This window comes from Epinephelus fuscoguttatus, linkage group LG15 (genome assembly GCF_011397635.1).
Source record: "Epinephelus fuscoguttatus linkage group LG15, E.fuscoguttatus.final_Chr_v1".
NCBI classification, from domain to species: domain Eukaryota; kingdom Metazoa; phylum Chordata; class Actinopteri; order Perciformes; family Serranidae; genus Epinephelus; species Epinephelus fuscoguttatus.
The window spans coordinates 43,022,496-43,040,514 of record NC_064766.1 but is presented as its reverse complement, the minus strand read 5'-3'; the positions used below and the strand labels follow the sequence as shown (position 1 = coordinate 43,040,514).

Below are 18,019 nucleotides of genomic sequence, written 5' to 3'. Positions count from 1 at the left end.
CAAACTACACAAATTACAGAAAATACACGACACAAACAACACCAAGTACACAACCTACAGACACTAAACAAACTACACACAACCCAAACAACAGAAACTACTCATACAACATAAATTACAGAAACTCCACACACTAGACAGATTACACAAACTACACACTACACAAATTACACATTCTACAAATACCTCACACACTACACAAACTACACACAATATACAAATTTCACAAACTACACACACTACAGGAACTACACAAATTACACAACCTACACACACACACACACAACACACATTACACAAACTACATAAACTACACAAACTACAGTATCAGTATACACACTACACAAATGTCAAACTACATATAATACACAAATGACAGACTACACACAAACTAAACACACGACACAACACACTTCACAAATTACAAAAACTGCAAATACTTCACACACTACACAAACTACACACAATACACAAATTACACAAACTACACACACAACACACACTACAAAAAGTACACACACTACACACACGGCGCAAATTACAAAAAGTACAGAAACTACACACATTACACAAATTACACAAACACACTATGCAAATTGCACAAACTACACACACAACACCAATGACACAAACTACATACACTACACACACTTACAGTGTGTCTCTAACCTGTCTGTCTTACAGTGTGTGTCCAACCTGTCTGTCTTACAGTGTGTCTCTAATCTGTCTTACAATGTGTCTCTAACCTGTTTTACAGTGTCTCTAACCTGTCTGTCTCACAGTGTGTCTCTCTAACCTGTCTGTCTTACAGTGTGTCGCAAATCTGTCTGTTTTACAGTGTGTCTCTAACCTGTCTGTCTCACAGTGTGTTTCAAACCTGTCTCTCTTACAGTGTGTGTCAAGCCTGTCTGTCTTACAGTGTGTCTCTAATCTGTATGTCTTACAATGTGTCTCTAACCTGTTTTACAGTGTCTCTAACCTGTCTGTCTCACAGTGTGTCTCTCTAACCTGTCTGTCATACAATGTCACTCTAACCTTTCTGTCTAAGAGTATTTCTAACCTGCCTTACAATGACTCTTGAACCTGTCTCACAGTCTGTCTCTAACCTGTCTGTCTCACAGTGTGTCTCTAATCTGTCTGTCTTACAGTGTGTCGCAAATCTGTCTGTTTTACAGTCTCTAACCTGTCTGTCTCACAGTGTGTCTCTAACCTGTCTGTCTTACAGTGTGTGTTGAACCTGTCTGTCTTACAGTGTGTCTCTAATCTGTCTGTCTTACAATGTGTCTCTAACCCGTTTACAGTGTCTCTAACCTGTCTGTCTCACAGTGTGTCTCTCTAACCTGTCTGTCTTACAGTGTCTCAAATCTGTCTGTTTTACAGTGTGTCTCTAACCTATCTGTCTTACAGTGTGTCTCTAACCTGTCTGTCTTACACACACTGTGAGACACACTGTCTCGCAGTGTGTCTCTAACCTGTCTGTCTTACAGTGTGTGTCGAATCTGTCTGTCTTACAGTGTGTCTCTAACCTGTCTGTCTTACAGTGTGTCTCTAATCTGTTTTACAGTGTGTCTCTAACCTGTCTGTCTTACAGTGTGTCTCTAATCTGTTTTAGTGTGTCTCTAATCTGTCTGTCTCACAGTGTGTCTCTAACCTGTCTGTCTTACAGTGTGTCGCAAATCTGTCTGTTTTACAGTGTGTCTCTAACCTGTCTGTCTCACAGTGTGTCTCTAACCTGTCTGTCTTACAGTGTGTGTCCAACCTGTCTGTCTTACAGTGTGTCTCTAATCTGTCTGTCTTACAGTGTGTCTCTAACCTGTTTTACAGTGTCTCTAACCTGTCTGTCTCACAGTGTGTCTCTCTAACCTGTCTGTCTTACAGTGTGTCTCTAATCTGTCTGTCTTACAATGTGTCTCTAACCCGTTTTACAGTGTCTCAAATCTGTCTGTTTTACAATGTGTCTCTAACCTGTCTGTCTTACAGTGTGTCGCAAATCTGTCTGTCTTACAGTGTGTCTCTAACCTGTCTGTCTTACAGTGTGTCTCTAACCTGTCTGTCTTACAGTGTGTCTCTAATCTGTTTTACAGTGTGTCTCTAACCTGTCTGTCTTACAGTGTGTCTCTAATCTGTTTTACAGTGTGTCTCTAACCTGTCTGTCTTACAGTGTGTCTCTAATCTGTTTTACAGTGTGTCTCTAATCTGTCTGTCTCACAGTGTGTCTCTAACCTGTTTTAGTGTCTCTAACCTGTCTGTCTCACAGTGTGTCTCTAACCTGTCTGTCTTACAGTGTGTCGCAAATCTGTCTGTTTTACAGTGTGTCTCTAACCTGTCTGTCTCACAGTGTGTTTCTAACCTGTCTGTCTTACAGTGTGTGTCAAACCTGTCTGTCTTACAGTGTGTCTCTAATCTGTATATCTTACAATGTGTCTCTAACCTGTTTTACAGTGTCTCTAACCTGTCTGTCTCACAGTGTGTCTCTCTAACCTGTCTGCCTTACAATGAGTCCTGAACCTGTCTCACAGTGTGTTTCTAACCTGTCTGTCTTACAGTGTGTCTCTAATCTGTTTTACAGTGTGTCTCTAACCTGTCTGTCTTACAGTGTGTCTCTAATCTGTTTTACAGTGTGTCTCTAACCTGTCTGTCTTACAGTGTGTCTCTAATCTGTTTTACAGTGTGTCTCTAATCTGTCTGTCTCACAGTGTGTCTCTAACCTGTTTTAGTGTCTCTAATCTGTCTGTCTCACAGTGTGTCTCTAACCTGTTTTAGTGTCTCTAATCTGTCTGTTTTACAGTGTGTCTCTAACCTGTCTGTCTCACAGTGTGTTTCTAACCTGTCTGTCTTACAGTGTGTGTCAAACCTGTCTGTCTTACAGTGTGTCTCTAATCTGTATGTCTTACAATGTGTCTCTAACCTGTTTTACAGTGTCTCTAACCTGTCTGTCTCACAGTGTGTCTCTCTAACCTGTCTGTCATACAAGGTCACTCTAACCTTTCTGTCTAACAGTATTTCTAACCTGTCTGCCTTACAATGAGTCTTGAACCTGTCTCACAGTGTGTCTCTAACCTGTCTGTCTTACAGTGTGTCTCTAATCTGTTTTACAGTGTGTGTCAAACCTGTCTGTCTTACAGTGTGTCTCTAATCTGTATGTCTTACAATGTGTCTCTAACCTGTTTTACAGTGTCTCTAACCTGTCTGTCTCACAGTGTGTCTCTCTAACCTGTCTGTCATACAATGTCACTCTAACCTTTCTGTCTAACAGTATTTCTAACCTGTCTGCCTTACAATGAGTCTTGAACCTGTCTCGCAGTGTGTCTCAAATCTGTCTGTCTTACAGTGTGTCTCTAACCTGTCTGTCTCACAGTGTGTCTCTCTAACCTGTCTGTCATACAATGTCACTCTAACCTTTCTGTCTAACAGTATTTCTAACCTGTCTGCCTTACAATGAGTCTTGAACCTGTCTTACAGTGTGTCTATAACCAGTCTGTCTTACAGTGTGTCTCTAATCTGTCTGTCTTACAGTGTGTCTCTAACCCGTTTTACAGTGTCTCTAACCTGTCTGTTTTACAGCATCTCTCTAACCTGTCTGTTTTACAGTGTGTCTCTAATCTGTCTGTCTTACAATGTGTCTCTAACCCGTTTTACAGTGTCTCTAACCTGTCTGTTTTACAGTGTCCCTCTAACCTGTCTGTCTTACAGTGTCCCTCTAACCTGTCTGTCTTACAGTGTGTCTCTAACCTGTCTGTTTCACAATGTGTTTCTCTGAACTTTCTGTCTTACAGTGTGTGTCGAACCTGTCTGTCTCACAGTGTGTCTCTAACCTGTCTATCTCACAGTGTGTCTCTCTAACCTGTCTGTCTTACAGTGTGTGTCGAACCTGTCTGTCTCACAGTGTGTCTCTAACCTGTCTGTCTTAGTGTCTCTCTAACCTGTCTGTCTCACAGTGTGTCTCTAACCTGTCTGTCTTACAGTGTGTCTCTAATCTGTCTGTCTTACAATGTGTCTCTAACCCGTTTTACAGTGTCTCTAACCTGTCTGTCTCACAGTGTGTCTCTCTAACCTGTCTGTCTTACAGTGTGTGTCGAATCTGTCTGTCTTACAGTGTGTCTCTAATCTGTCTGTCTTACAGTGTGTCTCTCTAACCTGTCTGTCTTACAGTGTGTGTCCAACCTGTCTGTCTTACAGTGTGTCTCTAATCTGTCTGTCTTACAGTGTCTCTCTAACCTGTCTGTCTTACAGTGTGTCTCTAACCTGTCTGTTTTACAGCATCTCTCTAACCTGTCTGTTTTACATTGTGTCTCTAACCTGTCTGTCTCACAGTGTGTCTCTAACCTATCTGTCTCACAGTGTCTTTCTAACCTGTCTGTCATACAAGGTCACTCTAACCTTTCTGTCTAACAGCATTTCTAACCTGTCTGCCTTACAATGACTCTTGAACCTGTCTCACAGTGTGTCTCTAACCTGTCTGTCTTACAGTGTGTCTCTAATCTGTCTGTCTTACAGTGTGTCGCAAATCTGTGTTTTACAGTGTGTCTCTAACCTGTCTGTCTCACAGTGTGTCTCTCACCTGTCTGTCTTACAGTGTGTGTTGAACCTGTCTGTCTCACAGTGTGTCTCTAATCTGTCTGTCTTACAATGTGTCTCTAACCCGTTTTACAGTGTCTCTAACCTGTCTGTCTCACAGTGTGTCTCTCTAACCTGTCTGTCTTACAGTGTCTCAAATCTGTCTGTTTTACAGTGTGTCTCTAACCTGTCTGTCTTACAGTGTGTCGCAAATCTGTCTGTCTCACAGTGTGTCTCTAACCTGTCTGTCTTACAGTGTGTGTCGAATCTGTCTGTCTTACAGTGTGTCTCTAATCTGTCTGTCTCACAGTGTGTCTCTAACCTGTCTGTCTTACAGTGTGTGTCCAACCTGTCTGTCTTACAGTGTGTCTCTAATCTGTCTGTCTTACAGTGTGTCTCTAACCTGTCTGTCTTACAGCATCTCTCTAACCTGTCTGTCTTACAGCATCTCTCTAACCTGTCTGTTTTACATTGTGTCTCTAACCTATCTGTCTCACAGTGTGTCTCTCTAACTTGTCTGTCATATAATGTCACTCTAACCTTTCTGTGTAACAGTATTTCTAACCTGTCTGCCTTACAATGACTCTTGAACCTGTCTCACAGTCTGTCTCTAACCTGTCTGTCTCACAGTGTGTCTCTAATCTGTCTGTCTTACAGTGTGTCGCAAATCTGTGTTTTACAGTGTGTCTCTAACCTGTCTGTCTCACAGTGTGTCTCTAACCTGTCTGTCTTACAGTGTGTCGCAAATCTGTGTTTTACAGTGTGTCTCTAACCTGTCTGTCTTACAGTGTGTCTCTAACCTGTCTGTCTTACAGCATCTCTCTAACCTGTCTGTTTTACATTGTGTCTCTAACCTATCTGTCTCACAGTGTGTCTCTAATCTCTCTGTCTTACAGTGTGTCTCTAACCTGTCTGTCTTACAGCATCTCTCTAACCTGTCTGTTTTACATTGTGTCTCTAACCTGTCTGTCTCACAGTGTGTCTCTAACCTATCTGTCTCACAGTGTGTCTCTCTAACCTGTCTGTCATACAATGTCACTCTAACCTTTCTGTCTAACAGTATTTCTAACCTGTCTGCCTTACAATGACTCTTGAACCTGTCTCACAGTCTGTCTCGAACCTGTCTGTCTCACAGTGTGTCTCTAATCTGTCTGTCTTACAGTGTGTCGCAAATCTGTGTTTTACAGTGTGTCTCTAACCTGTCTGTCTCACAGTGTGTCTCTAACCTGTCTGTCTTACAGTGTGTGTTGAACCTGTCTGTCTTACAGTGTGTCTCTAATCTGTCTGTCTTACAATGTGTCTCTAACCCGTTTTACAGTGTCTCTAACCTGTCTGTCTCACAGTGTGTCTCTCTAACCTGTCTGTCTTACAGTGTCTCAAATCTGTCTGTTTTACAGTGTGTCTCTAACCTGTCTGTCTTATAGTGTGTCGCAAATCTGTCTGTCTCACAGTGTGTCTCTAACCTGTCTGTCTTACAGTGTGTGTCGAATCTGTCTGTCTTACAGTGTGTCTCTAATCTGTCTGTCTCACAGTGTGTCTCTCTAACCTGTCTGTCTTACAGTGTCTCTCTAACCTGTCTGTCTTACAGTGTGTGTCTAACCTGTCTGTCTTACAGTGTGTCTCTAACCTGTCGGTCTCACAGTGTGTGTCTAACCTGTCTGTCTTACAGTGTGTCTCTAACCTGTCTGTCTTACAGTGTGTGTCTAACCTGTCTGTCTTACAGTGTGTCTCTAACCTGTCTGTCTTACAGTGTGTGTCTAATCTGTCTGTCTTACAGTGTGTCTCTAATCTGTCTGTCTCACAGTGTGTCTCTCTAACCTGTCTGTCTTACAGTGTGTGTCCAACCTGTCTGTCTTACAGTGTGTCTCTAATCTGTCTGTCTTACAGTGTGTCTCTAACCTGTCTGTCTTACAGTGTGTGTCTAACCTGTCTGTCTTACAGTGTGTCTCTAACCTGTCGGTCTCACAGTGTGTGTCTAACCTGTCTGTCTTACAGTGTGTCTCTAACCTGTCTGTCTTACAGTGTGTGTCTAACCTGTCTGTCTTACAGTGTGTCTCTAACCTGTCGGTCTCACGGTGTGTGTCTAACCTGTCTGTCTTACAGTGTGTGTCTAACCTGTCTGTCTTACAGTGTGTCTCTAATCTGTCTGTCTTACAGTGTCTCTCTAACCTGTCTGTCTTACAGTGTGTGTCTAACCTGTCTGTCTTACAGTGTGTCTCTAACCTGTCGGTCTTACAGTGTGTGTCTAACCTGTCTGTCTTACAGTGTGTCTCTAATCTGTCTGTCTCACAGTGTGTGTTTAACCAGAGATAAATGTACTGAATTATTTATTTAATGACAATCAATTAGATGTTGAAAGAAATCACAGCTGTTTAAATCTGAAGACATAATGTAGATTAATGATCCATTCATTTTGGTGCTGAATTAAGATCATTTTTATTCTAAATATCCTGCAGAAATAAACCTCATTTTTATTCAAACATGAGCTGCACAGAAAACCTTCCTGTGATGTTTTCGGACTCAGCAGATGGTGCCTGTACATGTTTCATACAAACATCAGCTTTGAGGACAGAAGACGGATGAGACTCAGGAAACAAACACAAAAAGACTTATGTCTCTGAGATCATCTCGGTTTTTTTTTTTTTTTCATCATTCAAACAATCAAACAAACGGCCAGCTGTTTTCATCAAATAGTATTCAGGGACAAAATGAAACTGACCTCGGCGCTCCTTGGATGGTGAACATTTTGTCAGAGTGCTGCTCACTCAGTTTGGTCATCACTTCGTACAGCTGCCGACAAACCTGCAGGGAGGTAACAAGTGATATGTCACAAAGTGCTCCAATCCCATTGGTCACACAGCTGAACCCTTTAGTGTCTGATGTAAAGACAAAGGACCCCCCCCCCCCCTCACCAGGGAAATCTCACGGTGGAATTTGGTCTCCAGGTGCGTCACACTCTTAAAGGTGGTGATGTAGAAGCCGACACGGCTGCAGAGACCAAAGAGTTAAAGGTTAGACTTCAGATAATTTAAATGTTTCTTGATCGATCGATCAAAATATTTTACAGCACATGAAGTGACGATCGACAGACACAGTTCCTGTGTCAGACAGGTGTGCATAGAGTACTATTAGGATGGGATTAGTTTTACATAGGGATGTGGAATAATGTCAATTTACCACAGGATGTCTGTAATATAAATGTCCGCTTCACACAGGACAAAATAATTCTACTCAGTTTGTGTCCTGGCGTCATCTCCCTGTCAACATGTGTGTGCTATGCTGTGGTGAAGGATGTTGGTGGAGCAGGGCATAAAGCATCAGCTGAAGGATAATAATAGTTAATTATAGCTGCTGCGCAGCGATGGGTCGTGTCCGGGCATTTTTAGGCAATTCTGAGCAACAAGCAGAAGAATTGGAAGACATTTAGCAACACAATCTGCCTTTTGCATCAGCTGAGGCTTGAACTCACAACCTCTGAGACTAAGAATCAATTTCTATCTCACTGAGCTAATTAGTCAGAGACAGTTCATGTGTCTGTCATGTTCTGTAAAAAATTCAGTTATCGAAACAAAAATCTGAAAATACACATATTGCATCTAGACAGCATGGAGATGTTGGTAATTTGTTTGTAACAATGATTGATTTGCTTCATAAGTGAAAAACTGATGTTTAAAATTGCCATTTTTACATTGACTCCAATTGTTCACATTAGAGCAAAATTCAAAATGCTGTCAAAAATTCAGTTTTTGAGATAAAATTCTGAAATTTGCCACACATCATCTACCATGACTCTAGAATTTTGTCTTTTTTTTCATTTTAATAGGTTTAAATGTACACACGTTTCTTCAGTATTGGGGCTACAGTTTGATGAAAGTTGTGAAGTTGTAGCACGTATGGTTGATTTGTTATGAATTTTCAAAGTTTTGAACTTTAGAGGCTTGCTGTAGCGCCACCATCAGGACTACTGGCTTGAGTTTACAGCTGAGGATATCTGGCATGAGACTGGACCTTTGTGCAAAGTTTGGTGAGTTTTCACCCATGGGAAGTATGATTTCCTCGGAAGAAGAAGAAGAAGAAGAAGAATACCTAGGATTACAGTAGTGCCCTGGCAGCTTAGCTGCCCAGACTCTAATGATTAGCCCAATATGAAATATTGCCCATGATCAAGATTGTGTGTACACAACGATTAGCAATATGGATTTATATTAGGCCGACCTGACGCAACCAGAAGTCTCGTGGCTCTGAAAAGTGCTTTCTTCTCATCCTTTATGATGGGTCTCCCACGTAGGGCTATGCCATCATTAGAAAAATGTCCACTATCATGACTGCCGACAACACGGAATGCTTCTTCAAGCACCTCCATCATCGAAAAAACGCGTAAAACCAGTTGTAAACGCAGCAAAATGGTTGTAAACAGGACGTGAAGAAATTTTTACACACATTTTTACAGAGGATCGCGTTAGCACGGGATTAATATTGGGCCAGGTGTTTTCTCCCGACCGTTTACAGAAGGTAAAAGTCACTGTAATTTTTACTGACATTATCCATAATGATTACAGACACGGCTTGCTCAGACGGGACTAAAATCTCTGGTAATAATTACTTTACCCCACGTCTCCATGTTAAAATAATCCCGTCCAATTAGGGCTTAAGACACGAATTACCTGTCCCACAGAGTCGGCAGTTCGTCCTGTAGACCAACGTTCAACTCATCAAACACTTTCTGAGCCTTTTTCAACTCTTCCTCTGCCTTCAAACAGAAACAAGTCTGATTAACAAACTGACCTCCAAGCAGCACCTGAACACACCACAGGTAACAGCTGCTGTATGAAACCCATGTTTCATCACAGATCACCAAGCTCACCTTTGTTATCTTACGGTCGTTCTTCATCCCTGACATCTGCAGAGTCTCCACATGATGACGAGCGCTGTCGTAGTCGATGAGTTTCCGACTTCTTTTGGCCACACGAGTCTGAAATGTCACGAAGTTTCAGTTTTACGTTGAAGAATCAGCTTCTGCATCAACACTGTCAAAGAATCTTTCACCAGATAACAAACGGTTTGTTACTTTGAGGTCTGGAAACTGCTGCAGGTACGCGTCAAGGTCCAGCAGCGTCGAGTCCACCAGCTTGTTATGAAAGTCCTCCCACAATGCATCACAGTCCTGTGGCAAACACACATCAACTTATGTTGTCATAGTGACACATCAAAACTTTATTCTGTTATGAAAAAGACAGTCAACTTTTACTGGCAGGGGGCCGATGCCAGGAGGTCAGAGGCCAGTCGGTGGCCCCACACATGTAGGCAGGGTAAGCCTGGACGACTGTCAGGGGATCTGAAAGATCCACCCCTGGCAGTTTTTTTTTTAAAAAACAAGTTTTATTTTGATGAGTTTTTTATGCACTTGGACACTTTACGCTGCTTTTTATAGCACTGAGCATGAACGGGCAACCTGCGGTCATTTCAGAGAGAAGGAAGCAGCAGACACGAAGCAGTGTCAGACACGGCAAGTGGGGGTATGAAGCAGCTGCTGCCACCATGAACACATCGGGGGAATGCTCTTCTGGGTAGTTGCTAGGACAGTTGTCAGGGTGGTTGTCAGGGCGGTTGTCAGGATGGTTGTCAGGACAATTGTCGGGGCGGTTGTCAGGGTGATCGTTAAGACCGTTGAAAGGGTGGTTGTAAGGACGGTTGTCAGGGAAGTTGTCAGGGCGGTGGTAAAGATGGTTGTAAGGGCAGTTGAAAGGATGATTGTCAGAACAGTTGTCAGAATAGTTGTCAGGACAGTTGTCAGAACAGTTGTCAGGGCAGTTGTCTGGACAGTTGTCAGAATGGTTGTCAGGGTGGTTGTCAGGACAGCTGTCAGTTCGGTTGTCAGGGCTGTTGTAAGGACGGTTGTCAGGGCGGTTGTCAGGACAGTTGTCAGGTCAGTTGCCAGGGCTGTGGTAAAAACGGTTGTCAGGACAGTTATCAGGTCAGTTGTCAGGGCTGTGGTAAAGACGGTTGTCAGGACAGTTGTCAGGGCTGTGGTAAAGACGGTTGTCAGGTCAGTTGTCAGGACTGTGGTAAAGACGGTTGTCAGGGTGGTTGTCAGGGCAGTTGTCAGGGCTGTGGTAAAGACGGTTGTCAGGACAGTTGTCAGGTCAGTTGTCAGGGCTGTGGTAAAGACGGTTGTCAGGACAGTTGTCAGGTCAGTTGTCAGGGCTGTTGTAAGGACGGTTGTCAGGTCGGTTGTCAGAACGGTTATCAGGGATGTTGTCAGGGTGGTTGTCAGGACAGTTGTCAGGGCTGTTGTCAGGGTGGTTGTCAGGACAGTTGTCAGGGCTGTTGTCAGGACAGTTGTCAGGGCTGTTGTCAGGGTGGTTGTCAGGACAGTTGTCAGGGCTGTTGTCAGGACAGTTGTCAGGGCTGATGTCAGGACAGTTGTCAGGCTGTTGTCAGGACAGTTGTCAGGGCTGTTGTCAGGACAGTTGTCAGGGCTGATGTCAGGGTGGTTGTCAGGACAGTTGTCAGGGCTGATGTCAGGACAGTTGTCAGGGCTGATGTCAGGACAGTTGTCAGGGCTGATGTCAGGGCAGTTGTCAGGGCTGATGTCAGGACAGTTGTCAGGGCTGTTGTAAGGACGGTTGTCAGGTCGGTTGTCAGAACGGTTATCAGGGATGTTGTCAGGGTGGTTGTCAGGACAGTTGTCAGGGCTGTTGTCAGGGTGGTTGTCAGGACAGTTGTCAGGGCTGTTGTCAGGACAGTTGTCAGGGCTGATGTCAGGACAGTTGTCAGGGCTGATGTCAGGGTGGTTGTCAGGACAGTTGTCAGGGCTGATGTCAGGGTGGTTGTCAGGTCAGTTGTCAGGGCTGTTGTCAGGACAGTTGTCAGGGCTGATGTCAGGACAGTTGTCAGGGCTGATGTCAGGGTGGTTGTCAGGACAGTTGTCAGGCTGATGTCAGGACAGTTGTCAGGGCTGATGTCAGGGTGGTTGTCAGGACAGTTGTCAGGGCTGATGTCAGGACAGTTGTCAGGGCTGATGTCAGGACAGTTGTCAGGCTGTTGTCAGGACAGTTGTCAGGGCTGTTGTCAGGACAGTTGTCAGGGCTGATGTCAGGGTGGTTGTCAGGACAGTTGTCAGGGCTGATGTCAGGGTGGTTGTCAGGACAGTTGTCAGGGCTGATGTCAGGACAGTTGTCAGGGCTGATGTCAGGACAGTTGTCAGGGCTGATGTCAGGGTGGTTGTCAGGACAGTTGTCAGGGCTGATGTCAGGGTGGTTGTCAGGACAGTTGTCAGGGCTGATGTCAGGGTGGTTGTCAGGACAGTTGTCAGGGCTGATGTCAGGACAGTTGTCAGGGCTGATGTCAGGGTGGTTGTCAGGACAGTTGTCAGGGCTGATGTCAGGACAGTTGTCAGGGCTGATGTCAGGACAGTTGTCAGGGTGGTTGTCAGGACAGTTGTCAGGGCTGTTGTCAGGGCTGTTGTCAGGGTGGTTGTCAGGACAGTTGTCAGGGCTGATGTCAGGACAGTTGTCAGGGCTGATGTCAGGGTGGTTGTCAGGACAGTTGTCAGGGCTGATGTCAGGACAGTTGTCAGGGCTGATGTCAGGGTGGTTGTCAGGACAGTTGTCAGGGCTGATGTCAGGACAGTTGTCAGAACAGTTGTCAATCAATCAGTTTTATTTATAAAGCCCAATATCACAAATCACAATTTGCCTCACAGGGCTTTACAGCATACGACATCCCTCTGTCCTTATGACCCTCACAGCTGATCAGGAAAAACTCCCCAAAAAACCCTTTAACGGGGAAAAAACGGTAGAAACTTCAGGAAGAGCAACTGAGATGTAAGGGCGGCTGTCAGAATGGTTTTCAAGACAGTTGTCAGGGCGGTGAAAAAGCTAATTATATGAAAAGTGCAAAAAAAAATCTCTGCATGAATGAACACATTTTCTCTGTGAATTAGAAAATGGTCTGGGGGGGCACCTGGTGTCCTGTGGGGTGGGCTGATTTAAACCACGGTGATAAGCTAGCAAGCTCCGCCCTCTGGTCTGGCTCCAGGAGGAGTCTCCACCTCCATGTTCAGGGTCGGACAGTAGCTCTTGGTCTGGCCCCTCACCTGGGACCAAGTGGCCTTGGGAGACCCTGTTGGAGGAGCTGTTGCCTCCAGTGTCGCAGGGAAGCTCAAACCCCTCAACCACAACAAGGCGGTGATTCTCAGACAGGGCATGATTCTGTTTCTCCTCACTGTGATGTCACCAGTTACAAACATGACATCATGTGATAACAGCTATCATTAATCACCTGATCATTACAAGTGTTTGTGGTAACACTGACGTGGCGACTCTTGGCACCACAACACAAACGTCTCAAAGATTTAAGTTTCAGTTTGGCTGTTTGTGAAGACACCTTCATCTGTCTGTGATGTGTTCAGGTGTTATGTGGGTGATTCTGTGACTCTGACCTTCCCAATGACCATGACGTCATCTTTTCCGTGCCAGTCCGGTTCGTAGACTTCATGCAGAGACTGAGTCAGGTTGATGGAGGCCTGCTGCATCCCTGCAGGGACAAAAACTCAGTCAGCTGACGGACAGAGTTTTCTAAATCATTTTGTCTCTGTGAGACTTAACAATAAAGTTTTTCTCACCTTTAATGGCGGACATGTAGGCCTTCATCTCCCTCTGCAGCCGAGAGCCTTCAGACTGACACAACACACACGGAAATATTCTACATCAGTGCTTTTATTTTGGCGGATCGTGATGCCTTTCTGTTTTCTGACAATCAGGTTGGTCATCTGCCGCATGCGGGGTTAGGTCTGGAATCTGGTTTCGTGGTCACAATGTTATTCAATGTCTGTCCAGAACTTCTTCTGTAGTTTAACACAATATGGAGGTTAATGTTCGGCATGTCTGTCCATCAGAGACTGAAACAACCACACAATAACTCCTTTCAGGGGTCAGCCCTGACCCTGACCCTGGCCCTGACCCCAGGACCCCAAGTCTTTAAGAAGACAGGCTTCATTGTTCTTATTAAGCTTCCTCACTGATAAGAAATAAAGTCTTTCATCACTTCCTGTCCAACATCATGTAGAGTTCGATCTACAGTAGAAACTCTTCAGGTCATTGAGAAAGGTTTGACTTAAAGGACAATCACACTTTTAACTGGTTCTGACCATTAATGTTTTTGGCCCCTCCTACATCCATCTTCCTACTTACAAACTGAACCTCCACTTTATTTTCAAAATCAAGTTCTGCCCTGATTGTTCCTCTTTTTGTCTTTTCTCCAGCCATCGTTCGTCACAGTCAGCAGGTACGTTTATACATAAGGACCAACCTGCGACAGCGGGCGCTCTCACGTGTACATGAGGTCATCTTGTCTTTAACGGTGTGAGATTCATTATGGTGACAAAGTGCATTCATGTTCCCAGCAGACAGTCCAGCGTGTCTGTGTGCGTCAGTTTGAGTCATGAACTTACACAAAGTTATTCTGTGCTCAGGTCCATGAATCTTGTTTACATCAAAACAACCTAATGATTTGGTGATGCTGGTCTGTAAACATCGCTTACCTCCTGTCTCCTGAAATTGATGACCACTTGCTCAAACTGCTCATCTTTGGTCTCGTCAGCTTTTCCCAGTTTCTGCAGCACCTGACCAAACACAGGATGAAACAGATTCATGTCTGCCATCACTTTCATTCAACAGAAAATGTGTCGTCAGAAGAAAAATGTGACTGAGCACAAAATAATAAACATGTTTTTGTTGAGGTGTAAAAATAAAAACCAACAGAAAACATCAGTAGGGATGCACCGAATATTCGGTAACCGAATATATTCGGCCGAATATTGCAAAAAAAACACACATTCGGTATTCGGTGGAATAAGTTAAAAGCAAGGCCGAATAATAGCGGTGTATTTTGATAACGCAATCAAACGGCGTGCCGTGACGGGCGGAATAAAATGTCGGCAGTGTGGCGATCTGTCCGTCACGGCACTCGCATTTGTGACTAAAACTAGTTTTGAGCGAGCAAAATAGGCAAAAATCATTCAGCACGCTGTGCGAGCAGCCTACAGATTTCAACCAGCAGCAGAAACGAAAGGCGAATCCCACCGATTGTGGGTTGAACGGGGGTCAGAGACACAGACAGTAACGGTAATGTATTCCTGTCAAATACGGCGGCCATCGGCTTACCGGCGACGGATAAGTCGGCTCCAATAATATCCTCTTCTTGGCATCATGACTGGCCAGAAGTACCTGAACAGCCGAGCCAGCCGAACACAGGCATGTGATGTATCAGCGGAGAAACGAGCCGTTCACGGTCCACAAACCTCACCGCACTTTAGGAACTGTACTTTACTTGTCAGGGGAGGAGGATGGCTGGTTGATTCTTATTTTATTTATTTATTTTATTTTGAACCCTCCTATGTTAATCACTTATTGATGCTGTTTTTGAAGTATGAATAAATCAATAAGTAATTTATTCCATTGAAATATCATTGATGTATTATAGAAAAGTGATTTATCTTTTTTTATACAACAGTTAGTTCCGGCCCTGCAATCTGATTGGTCGAGAGACAGTAAAACCGTGATGATATTGGAGTACAGCGTCACGGATATTTCACTGTGTATGTATCACTCCGCCTCACAGCTGATTGCAATCAACAATCAAATCAAAACTGACGGTTAGTGTCAGTTAGGTCAGCAGTTGCGTTGTAGGCTAATTCATTCATCCACTGTCAAACAGCCAAAAATATGGATTTATTTCCTAAAATAAGTTTTGAATTGAACTATGAATGGTCATCAGAGGAAGATGAGGGAGAGGAGAAGCTGAATCCATCTGAGCACACATCCAGGTTTGTCAGTGTTTCATCAGCGGAGCTCAATGACTTGGAGAAAACCAACATACTGTCAGATCAGAAGGCAGAGTCGGCTGTGCCTGTGAAGCCACAGTCCACCATGCAGTCACCACAGACTTATTTCACCGGCTGCACAATATATGGAAACGTGCAGATAAATGTGTATAAAGAGTAAGTGCCTGGCGCACCATGTCTGCGTTACATAGCAACGGTGACAGCGGAGTCCTGAGGGAACTATTTTTGTTGGCGGAAGACAAATAAAATGCTTAAATTATCTATTTTGTCCTCATTTTTTAACATTTCTTAATCAGCCTTGCTTATTTAATTGTTGAACTGTTGTATAAAAGCACGGCTGTAATTGTCTTTGGCACGAGGCCGCAGGCCGAGTGCCTACGACCGAATCACAGCCGTGACGATATCACAGTACAACATCACTCCCTCTCGTGTGATATTGCTTAAATAAATGACAAAAGGCACATCTGCCTCATTTTCGCTGTGGTATCCTGATACTACTCAGAACCATGATATTTTCATTGGTATCGCACAGTGGGTCCCACTTTTGATACCGTGACAACACTAATCTGGAATTTCTCAATTATGGGATCAATAAAGGTGTATCTTATCTTATCTTATCTTTTCATCTGCAAAAACTAATGAAAAACTAAACAATGATGTTCAGTATTCGGTACTCAGTATTCGGCCAAGTGTTTAATAATATTCGGTTTCGGCTTCAGCCACAAACTTTCATTTCGGCGCATCCCTAAACATCAGTGATGTCATGTTGTTAACTGAACATAATGACCCAACAAACAGGAAGTAAATACAGTTTTGGTGAAGTTTGTTTTCAGCATGAAGAACATCAGTGTGTGTTTAAGAGACAGGAAACAAGCAGACAGACAGACAGACCTTCCTTTAAACAGCGAGCTGTGAAGCAGCTATATAATGTGCAGTGTCTGGGTTGTATTTCAGATCAACGTGTCCCTGAACGCAGCACACATTTTTTCTTCTTGCTGGGTGGGCTTATTCTCAAATGTCAGCTTGCTGTGATCTCATTGGTCAGCTGTCTGTCCATATAAGGAGCTGCTCTCATTCACTGTCTGTGTGCAGGAGGGCGGGGCTTAGCTTCACACACAGAGAGTGAACCAGAAAGTGAACTGTCCATAGTGCGTCTTCAGCACCATGGACAGTTCTCATTATCATACGAGAACCAGAACCATGGGGACTGAACAGTTTCAGCTTCAACTGGATCAAATGTAAGGACGTCCTGACCCGTGGGTTAGGGTTAGAGAGGTCAGGGGTAAGGGGTTAACCTGTGATTTCAAAATGATAAACTTGTATTCACACACTGAAAAATCTCGCAGTATCAAATCTTTGTGAAAAATTTTCTAAATATGAACATTCATCGTCTTCAAACTTCTTAACCTGCGTCTTTTCACCATCATTGTTTTTTTAAACGTCTTTTCAACAGAAAACTGTTTCTCTGAGTTGAACACCAAGAAACTGATTTTATTTATTTATTTATCTGTTAATTAAATGTAAATGAGTGGTGATGTAACGTTTTCATTTCATCTCGAATTCAAACCAAAAATAAAAAAACACACACTGTAGATGAACACTCTGTGTGTGTGTGTGTGTGTGTGTGTGTGTGTGTGTGTGTGTGTGTGTGTGTGTGTGTTCACATGTTGTTTTAGTGACAGTTGATCAGCTAACTCTCTCAGCCTCTCCTATAAATAACATGCAGGTAGCTGATCTGGCGTCAGAAATGACGTCATCACGCCGCGGCCAGGGCATTCCCCCTTCTGCCGACCTTGGAGCAGGAAAACACCTCCTCACCTTATTCATTTAAAACATGAATTACCTGCGTGACATATTTCACCTCGTATGTGACGTCATCGCGAGGCGTTAAAATCCACCGTGGGTCTGTTTGAACCGAAAAACACACTCTGCCGTTTGCTAATGACCTGACTGGTTTTATGAGCTGATTTTAAACATGACGTCACCCTGTCTGTGCAGATCTATGTCTGATCATCACAAACACACACAAACAAAATAAATAAATAAACAAACATCGGAGGAGACTGATGGAAGGAAAGCTGCTCAGGCCTGCAGCGGACTACACATCCATACATCTCTGTCCTCCTCCATCTGTCCCCCACCGTCAGCTCCTTCCCTCCGCCACCACCATCCTCATCATCCTCCGCAGCAGTAGCTCTTACCTTCTCCTGCGCGCGGTTCAACCGTTTCTGCACGTTTTTCGCGAAGATTCCCGTTTTGATTTCCGCCATGATGACTGCAAACCGAGAGGCGGATTAACCAGGAGACAGGGCTGACAGGAGGGGGAGGGGCGTGTGTGTGTGTGTGTGTGTGTGTGTGTGTGTGTGTGGAGGGGGCGGGGCTGACAGTGACGACACTCAGTCAGCTGATTGTTGGGATAAACAGGTTCAGTAGAAATAAAATGGATGCTGACGGTGGATCAGATTCTGTTTTCAGGTGTTCACGGATCTCTTAGGTTCGTTTCTTGTGGTTTGGTGGGTGTGTCAGAGGTGTCAGCCAATCAGCAGCGACATGAGTATAAAACAAATTCTAGTAGATGTTGACTTCCTGTACGCAGTTTTTATTTCATATTCACTC

At 44.0% G+C, this 18,019-nt stretch overlaps 1 protein-coding gene and 1 long non-coding RNA gene across 16 annotated transcripts; both read right to left on the bottom strand.

Moving 5' to 3' along the window:
• Positions 1 to 827: 827 nt before the first annotated feature.
• Positions 828 to 6,946, bottom strand: LOC125901677 (uncharacterized). 15 transcript variants are annotated; one of them, XR_007451010.1, is made up of 6 exons: positions 6,158 to 6,292; positions 4,165 to 4,245; positions 4,026 to 4,054; positions 3,652 to 3,923; positions 3,011 to 3,060; positions 2,763 to 2,800 (listed from the first exon to the last, which is right to left on the bottom strand). It is a non-coding gene; the product is annotated as an uncharacterized LOC125901677 (long non-coding RNA). The 15 variants fall into 15 exon arrangements; XR_007451015.1 differs by lacking the exons at positions 4,026 to 4,054; positions 4,165 to 4,245; positions 6,158 to 6,292 and adding exons at positions 5,886 to 5,914; positions 6,673 to 6,946; XR_007451023.1 differs by lacking the exons at positions 2,763 to 2,800; positions 4,165 to 4,245; positions 6,158 to 6,292 and adding an exon at positions 828 to 850 and having other exon boundaries at positions 4,026 to 4,131.
• A 167-nt stretch (positions 6,947 to 7,113) lies between these two features.
• LOC125902691 (amphiphysin-like) lies at positions 7,114 to 17,739 on the bottom strand. The gene is made up of 9 exons (XM_049599229.1): positions 17,605 to 17,739; positions 14,102 to 14,182; positions 13,184 to 13,238; positions 13,001 to 13,095; positions 9,626 to 9,721; positions 9,222 to 9,529; positions 7,470 to 7,545; positions 7,277 to 7,359; positions 7,114 to 7,117 (listed from the first exon to the last, which is right to left on the bottom strand). Exons 1-9 carry the CDS (start codon positions 17,671 to 17,673, stop codon positions 7,114 to 7,116), a joined length of 867 nt encoding a protein of 288 aa, XP_049455186.1. The 5' UTR covers positions 17,674 to 17,739.
• Between the last annotated feature and the right edge of the window lie 280 nt (positions 17,740 to 18,019).